We start from the raw sequence: 9,114 nt of genomic DNA on the forward strand, positions 1-9,114 counted from the left end.
CTGATTCTAGCCGACCAGATACACAGGCTGTGGATTGGACCAATCCACATAGCCACACCCTAGTCGAGCGAGGCTAGGAATGAGATGGTGTCATCGTCGCGTGTAGCTCACCTCTCGTTCTAGTGGCAGACTCCTCTGATCTTGCCCACTGCGCCTGGTGCCTCTTGCTCATCCTCTCTCGTCGTTCAGGTGTAGAGAAAAGAACCTCTTATATACTACACTACGCCAGATTTGCACATCACTGCCAGCATCATCATTGTCGGATTTGTGAGAACCGACAGTGATGTACCTTCACTATCGGTTATGAGCTTGAAAATGAAAAAATGATTGGGGCTGGGCTAAACCCGATAGTGAAGGACCATATCACTGTCGGTTTGTGGTTTGAACCGGTAATGTTTTGGCGGGCACTCATCACTGTCGGTTTAAGTCAAGAGCCAACAGTGATTGGGCTCTATCACTGTCGGTTCTAGCCAAGAACCGACGGTGATAAGCCTACAACAGAAAAAGGCTCCTTTCTCCTCTCTTCCATCCCGAGAACAGAGGCGCGCGTTTGGACCCTTCCCTCCATTGTTGCGGCTGCTCTTCACCATGAAGCTAGTGCTTGGATTTTAAAGAATGGCTTGATCTTTTTGCTTTAAGGTTAGTAACAAACATCCACTTCTTTGATTTTATTGCTTAATTAGCTTCGTTTTGATAGCTACATTGCTTTTCTCATTCTAGTTTTTTCTCCATTCTAGAGAGCACTTTTCCAATTGGATATTTATGCAAGGCTGAAATTATGGTGAATCCGTCATCCAAAAGGTTGATGTCTATGAACACATTTAAATTCCTAGCTAATTATTCTATGGTGGTTAAGATCATCATTGTTAGTATATGATGCTATAATTAGTTCTTAGAAGTAGAGTAGAATAGTTGTTCTTCAATATTGTGCAATAATTGTTTTTTACTACGATTTTCAATTTATAGGGCCGGGACTACCAATTTCAATTTTCCAATAACTAGTGTACAATAATATTTTCCAAAAATGGTACTTTCGAGCTACAATTATTGTTCATGAAGCTCAATTTCTTATTAATTCTTTGTAATTACTGTCTCAGTATTTTTTTGTGTAGAGATGGATCGAGAGTGAATGCATCTGTCTCGAACGGACAAGCAGTACATGCATGGCGTCAGCCAGTTTATCACCAATGCCAAAGCCCATGCTAGGAATGTGAACCATGTCTTCTGCCCATGCAAAGATTGCAAGAATCATAGAAACTTTCATCAAATTGAGTCTATATAATCGCACTTGATTACCAGAGGGCTCATGCCAAACTATACGATATGAACTATGAATGACGAGGTTGGTGTGAATATTCTGCAGAAAAACGATGATGATGTGGACATGCCTGACGTAGCCATCTACGATGCTGACGAGGAACCCGGTGTCGTATTGGTCTCAAACTTTTTCTTAGGCTTGCACGTGTCACATGTGAAGGAAACACCAAGTTTGAGATTTTCTGAAGATGGTTTGCTACTTTCTGAGGTTTAATTAAATTTCCGTGCGACGACACCGATTAATTATAGGTTGAACTGAGTCTACCCACGAAAAGATCTGAAATGATGCCAAACTTTTACACAGTCTCTAATGTGCCCTAGGGATAAGAATTTTGTGGAGGTGGATGAAAAAATCTATTGGGTCCAAGATGAAATTCACCCTTTTTTGTCTTATTCAGCACACAGAAAATATAATAAATAAAAAAACTGATCAGAAAAACCTAAGATCCTGTGTGGGGTCTTAATTTGGGTGTACATGCTTGCCAAAAAAATTTCAAGCCATTTCGACATAGGCGGAGTATACATGCTTCACAGAGGTACATGCACCCTTTCATCGAACCATGACTATACACATAGGTTATTAAAGTTTTTATAGTTCATACGCATTCCAGTGTTGTATTGGTCTCAAACTTTTTCTTTGGCTTGCACGTGCCATGTGTGAAGGAAACACCTAGTTTGGGATTTTCCGAAGATGATTTGCTACTTTTTAAGGTGTAATTGAATTTCCGCGCGACCACACTGATTAATTATAGGTTGAACGGAGTCTACCCACGAAAAGATCCGGAATGGTGCCAAACTTTTACACAGGCTCTAATGTACCCTAGGGATAAGAATTTTGTGGAGGTGGATGAAAAAATCTATTGGGTCCAAGATGAAATTCACCCTCTTTTGTCTCATTCAGCACACAGAAAAATATAATAAATAAAAAAGCTAATCAGAAAAACCTAAGATCCTGTGTGGGGTCTTAATTTGGGTGTACAAGCTTGCTAAAAAATTTCAAGCCATTTCGACATAAGAACACATATGCTTCTATTTATTCAGTATATAAAACATATTTTTTAATATATATAAACATCACTGTCGGTTTCAAAAAAACGGCATTGATGAGAATAAACCGACAGTGATACTGGTTACCACTATTGGTTTATTTTTGAAAACCGGCAGTGATATACAAAAAATTAAAAAAAAATTATGCCAGCCCTCGGGTTCGAGCACGGTTCTCGAGCTGTAGAGTCTAGAGACTTAACCGCTACGCTAGTATATGATATGTGCAAAGGGTTATTTACTTTTTTCTTTTGACCTTTAGGTCTCTTAAAAAATTATAAAATAGAACAAAAAAAATTTGGACCGCCTGGAACTCGAACATAGGTCTCAGGGGCTAAATTGAGGGGTCTTAACCGTTGCGCCAGTAGAAGGAGTTCGAAAAAAAACAAAAACTTATCTTACTTAACACCTAACTGCTACACAACATCACTGCCGGTTAGGGGAATGACCCGACAGTGATGCACCATCACTGTCGGTTTGCAAGCAAAACCGAAAGTGATGAACTATTTCCCGAAATAAATTAATAATTTATAAAATAGAACAAAAAAACTAGGTCACCTGGGACTCGAACAAGGGGCTAAGTTGAGGGGTCTTAACCGTTGCGCCAGCAGAAGGAGTTCAAAACAAAATAAAAACTTATCTTACTTAACACCTAACTGTTACAGCACATCACTGCCGGTTTGGAGAGTGACCCGGTAGTGATGCACCCCATCACTGTCGGTTTGCAAGCAAAATCGGCAGTGATGAACTACTACTATAAAAGTGGCGCGGGTTGAAATTATCCTAATTCATTTCAACCCCGCGCCAACCCCTCCCCTCGCGCCGCCGGAGCACCGCCCCACGCCGTCCACCGCCCCAAGCCGGAGCACCGCGCCGTCCGTGCCAAGCCGGAGCACCGCGCCGTCCGTCCCACCGCCGAGGCTTTCAGGAGCACGCGGACAACTGCTTTCCCACCCCCACGGTGAGTGCGTGGCTCATTGCCCGCTACGTGTCTGATGAAATGTCCCACAGCTGCTTACTTGAATCAGTTTGATCATGTAGTGTGTGCTATCATACAGTTTGATCATGCAGCTGTAAATGCTAGAACCTAGGTTTGCCACACAGTGTGTGCTGTCTGTTTCTGGACGCATTGCTAGTAAGTAGTACATTGCTACTTAGTAGCACGTTGCTCAGCTCTATTCATCAGTATACTAATAAGAACAAAAGCGTAATTTTATTTTTGGTTACCAGGATAAACATAGCAGGGACTCGTAATACTTGACAGAAATTGCTCTCCGAACGTTAATGGTAGTTTGTTTTCGGAGTACTTGCATTTTCTCTGTGAAACAAACTTATATTTTCTCTGTGAAACCATCTTGTGCATCATTGGAGCTTGGCCGGATACATATGTGAAACCAATGGCTGGCCTCACCTCGTAGCTTGCAATTGTAACTGCGCTCCCATCAGGCAGATACTCAATGTTTTTGGAACTTTGCCACCGATGCTCAATGTTTTTGGATGTGAGGATGGAGTATATATATACTTTAGACCTATAGAACTAATATATGTCCAAACTTGTCATGAAATTCTCCATGCTATCAGCATAAAGATGCATAATTATTAACTTATGCAAGATTATAAGTAATACATAGTTATGTAGCCTTGTGCATTAAACTGGGAATATTTTCCAACAATCCTATCTTATTATGAGTTTTTGCATGTCACTTTCCTGGGATAATATGAGATGCATATTTGCCCCTATCAAGCATGTAAGTTTCAGATCAAAGTATCACTAATTTGGAAATATGCTTACCTACACTGATACTTGTGAAAGAACCTCGTGCCGATGGTTGGGGGATTTATAGTAAGACTAAAGACTCTGAGATATCTCTAGGAGTATATCCAAAAGTCTTAACTGGCTCTCTAAATCATCATTTGGTTTTTAACGAATAAAAAATATTCTTTATATCTTTTCTACATCTAACAACTATTACTAAGGCACGTGAATAGCTGTTTTTCAAACACTCCTATCTATGCAATGGCTGTGTGTTATTCGTAAATATATTAAATTGTGTAAGAATACATCATGTTTGAATGACAACCTAATTTACTTAAATGTATAGGCAACCATGGTATGGTATGTAGTGCATGTTGGTCACATACCTGGGATTTATCGAATCTGAGAAGATTGTTATGCTCAAGTCAATCGCTATCCTGGTAATTTGCATAAAAAATACAACACATAAGCTGAAGCTTTGAGGGCCTACTATAGTCATCTGGCCTACCTTGCAAACCATGGGCAACCGGCCTACTATGGTCCAATGAATGTAAACTATGGTCATCCGCTGATACTGGAGATCGAAGAGAAGCCACCCGCCGGAGATGTGAAGATTAGAAGAAATGCTCCTTGATTTTGGAAAGATGTCATGCTTTTATTTATAGCTATGGTCATCACTTTTCTTATTTAAAAGTTGATGTAGGCTTAGTTTCGTAGAACAGTAGGTGGACTTTGTTGTATGTGGTCAAGCCACCCTCCGTTTGCCCCGCTGCTGGTGCCTTCCCGGCGCGGTCACAAGGGGCACGGCACGCCCGAGGTCAGGAGTGTGCGCCCAGGCACGCACACGCAGCATGTAGCCGGCGCGGAGCGGCCGGGCCCCACGGCACGAAGGCCACTGCAAAGGCGGCGGCATGCTGCAGCGGCACAAACGCGAGACCGCGAGAGCGGCGGCGGCGGCTCCAAGCCACAAGCCCGCGCGCCAGCCATGCGCTCGCCCACGCCAATGCAACAGGAAGTGGCAGCAGCGGCGCAACGGACAGCGGTGGCGCACATCCGTGGCGGCAGTGGCGTCCTGGCGCTCCTCCACTCCTCGACGCACGTAGGCATGGATGACATGACCTCGTCGTCTTTCTATATAAGGTGAGTGTCCCATGTCGGTGCCGCGAAGAAGAAGGCGACCAGTGATGGCGCTGCACAGCTTACGTGTCTCTCCCTGTCCTCCCTCCGCGCCACAGAGAACGCTAGGCAGCGCCCCACAGTGGGCAGGGACGGCGCCCACCGCGGGCTCAATGAAATGCCTACAAGGTTTGGCTCTCCGGTGAGCAATTATGCTTTTGCATATGCAGGGCTTCTTTCTCTGATGCAAAACTTTGGCCTTTGATTCAATTACCATATAATAAATTTTCAGTCCATTTGCCATGATTAAATGCCCTCATGCCTGTCACACTGAATTTCTTACTCTCGGCATGTCTTCCACGTGTTCATTCCGGCACCAAATCCTTGCAACGCACACCTTTGACAAGATGCCAAGGCCATGTTTAGTTCCACCAAAATCTAAACTTTGGCACTATGCAAAAAGAAGATTTTCCGTCATATCAAATTTGCGATACATGCATGGAGTACTAAATGTTGACGAAATCAAAAACTAATTGCACAGTTTGGTTGTATTTTGCGAGACGAACGTTTTAAGCCTAATTAATCAATGATTGAACAATTATTATCAAATATAAACGAAATACTACAGCCCCTAAGTGCACACGTTCCATGAATATACTGGTAGCTGGCTAGCTGCCCCTAGCAGATCATATATTCTCTAAATATAATAATGTGGTTGAAGTACCTCTGAAGCTTCCTTCTGTTTGTGTCCCTAAAATCTTATATGTGCTACTGCATGATGCAACGATGGCATGCCAGGCTGTTTCCAACGGGACATTGCGGTACCCAAATTCAAAATGAGTCTGCAACCCAATATCTATAGCCTCCAATAGAGTACCTATATGGAAGACTCATTTTAGGTGCCAGGAGAGACATAACATAAATCTGAGTATCATCTCTCCTGGAGACCTATTTGCAGAAAGGGTTGCCTTTTGAGTCTTGTTGTTGGAGAAGACAAAAAATATGTATTGAACCATTTGCCTGTAGCGCTACCCAAAGGACGAATAAGTCTTGTATTTTGGGTCGCGGTTGTTGGAGATAGTCTTACATCATTTCTTGGTATGCTGCATCAAATTCTCAAGCTCACAATAGGTTTCACTCTAATGAATGGTATTATCCTTTGGATTTTCCATTGCTTTTATCTTCTCTCATCGGTTATAAAACATGCAAGCGATTGGTTCCAACCTTCAAATCACGACCCCTGCATTCTTGCAATGTTTTTTTCAGTCTATAAAACAGAAAACATATACTTCGATCCATACATTTCTTCTTTTGTAGCCGAAGCATTCAGTCTATAAAACAGAAAACATATACTTTTATCCATACATTTCTTCTTTTGTAGCCGAAGCAGAAATAATAAAATTTATATGCTTGCAGAGACAATTATTGGTGACACTAATAGTTACTCTCTTGTATCAGTGCATTCTCCAGGCACGATAACTTGATTTGTTAAACTTAGAGAGAACATGATCTTAATGGTATTGAAAAGTAAAAAGTTGCATTTTAAAGTTAGGCAGAGAGCTGAAAACACATTGAAAAATCTACATATTTTAAATAGGCATGAATAGATGGATTCACAATATATATTGTTAATTTACATATGATTTCTTGAAGCATATTATCTTAAAGTGCTGCAATTCCTTGATGCAACGGCATCGCTTTCTGGTGCTTCTCATCCCTCCCTCTCTGTAGACGGAGAATGTGGCATTCATTTTTTCCAGTGTGTACTTGGTGTATGATATAAATATTCAATTCAAGGTTGTCTTTGTTTTGTATAGCTAAGTTCTGGAAAGCTTCTACTGGCTCAACTCTGACTTGTGAGAACCCTGTGGAAGACGCGCTAAGGGGCGCTACATACTTGCACCTGAACTCAAGTCCAACTCCTACACGTTCCCATTCAAAGCAGTGTGGCATTGTGTGCAGCTTGGACTCGATGGCATGCCACTATTCTTTGTGACTGAAATGGTTGACTGCTGTTCCTGAGGCATTGTTGTGGAAGTTCAAAGGTGCCAATTCCATTTTAATTATATTCTTTTTTCTTAATGTTAATAAAAAAAAGAAGAAAATTCTGGTTTTTTCTTTCCAAAATTCGATATAGGCTGAGAGACAATCAGATCGATTTTCTCTTCAGCGGGCAGTTCCATATAGAATTTGTTAGAATAAAACAAGCGGGTTATAAAAAAAAACTCTTTTTTTTTATCCACAAAGCAAAAAAGGTAGGCGGACGATGTGCTTGTCAAACCATTCCTTGGCCAGGAAGGCTGAAACCCAAAATGAGATCACACTCACCTGTTTATTGTTTTGTTAAGTAAATTCTCAATACTGTCTTTTTCATATATTGTGCGGTTTTATGATAACGTTTGGCAGATTCCGATACATGATACTAATATACTAACGTCACTAGAAATAGCAACTACTTTACCAAGCCCATTTTGACAATACTTTTGCTCAAAAAAGAGACGTTATATGGTTGACACAGCGGCTGGGGTATATTCTTGTTTCTTTTTTGACACATAAACGTAATCAACTCAGCTGTCCAAAACACTTGTAGATATACATAGACCCTAACATATATACATATATTATTCCACACCACATTGACAATGATATCTACTTGTTATACTGACCAAATTCATTATGAGGGCTCTAAGGAGCCGCGCCTGCTTTTCTAGTCAACACAAGAAGTTGTTGCAGCACTGCGCCTTTGGAGGCATGTTTGTTGCTACCAGAGATAGCGTCTAGTGGAGGCGGAGGTGCCGCTGAACCATTATTCACAGAACTGCGTCTTTGTGTCGTTGGAGCCATGTTGCTGCTATAGGTTAGGAAATCAAGATAACAGAACATGTTGAAGAGTGTGTTAGCAGTGGGAATCGCTGCTCAGGCAGAAGAACAGAATCTCGAATGCTCGACTGGAAATATGATGTACCGGATATAATTTGCAGTAATTAACAGATAAGTGCTTAACATAGAAGTACTTGAACAGTAATGACGTGATACATTCCAGTCTCCTTTCCCCCACTCTCATACGCTAGTCTTTATACTAATATGTCTAAGTCCTCCATTCTGGGCCGGACAGCCTGGCGTTGGGCCAGCGCTCGCGGACGGGCCGAGCCTGCTCACTCGTAGACGGTTCATCCTGGTGTATCGCTGGAGCCGTGTTGACAATCCCGCCTCCTTTGGAACCGGCATGACCCCATGCCGGAGCTCTTCGAAAGCGCTGCTTCAAATGCTCCAGTGTCTCCCAGGTAGCCAGTGACGGTGGCATTTGGGACCACTGCACAAGGACCTCCTCCACAGGTGAATCGCCCGGAGTCCAGCGACGATCCAGTATCCGCTGAGGCACCTGAAACTGGGTAAGATCATCTGGAAGATCAGCAGACACCGGCAGCTTACCATGAGAAACCTTGAGCTGTGATACATGGAAGACAGGATGGATGGTTGAGGAAGAAGGCAGAGCCAGCTTATAAGCTGCTTGACCAATACGCTCCAGGATCTGGTACGGGCCAAAGAACCGAAAGGCAAGTTTCTGATTAGCACGACGTGCCAGTGAAGACTGCACATAAGGCTGAATTTTTAAGAAGACCCAATCACCAATAGCGAAAGAACGTTCAGAACAGTGCTTATCGGCCTGGCGTTTCATGCGGGTCTAAGCCCGGCTGAGGTGTTGCTGAATGACTGAAATCATCAGAGTCCAGTCATCGAGCCAAGAACTGAGATCAGCAACAGGTGTGGCAGTAGGAGGACGAAGACCAAAATGCCATGGAGAAAAGCCATACAATACTTCAAATGGAGATCGACCCAATGAAGAATGGTGAGAAGAATTGTACCAGAACTCAGCGAGG

The 9,114-nt window shown here is 42.5% G+C and overlaps 1 protein-coding gene across 1 annotated transcript; it reads right to left on the minus strand.

Annotated features, from left to right (window-relative positions):
• Positions 1-8,321: 8,321 nt before the first annotated feature.
• Positions 8,322-8,912, minus strand: LOC136544480 (uncharacterized). The gene has a single exon (XM_066536633.1). It carries the CDS (start codon positions 8,910-8,912, stop codon positions 8,322-8,324), a length of 591 nt encoding a protein of 196 aa, XP_066392730.1.
• Positions 8,913-9,114: the final 202 nt, after the last annotated feature.

Source organism: Miscanthus floridulus, chromosome 3 (genome assembly GCF_019320115.1).
Source record: "Miscanthus floridulus cultivar M001 chromosome 3, ASM1932011v1, whole genome shotgun sequence".
Lineage (NCBI taxonomy): Eukaryota > Viridiplantae > Streptophyta > Magnoliopsida > Poales > Poaceae > Miscanthus > Miscanthus floridulus.

Bases quoted from the DNA above. Each gene is read 5' to 3' on its own strand.
- LOC136544480 (XM_066536633.1), bottom strand. From the start codon at position 8,912: ATGAAACGCCAGGCCGATAAGCACTGTTCTGAACGTTCTTTCGCTATT.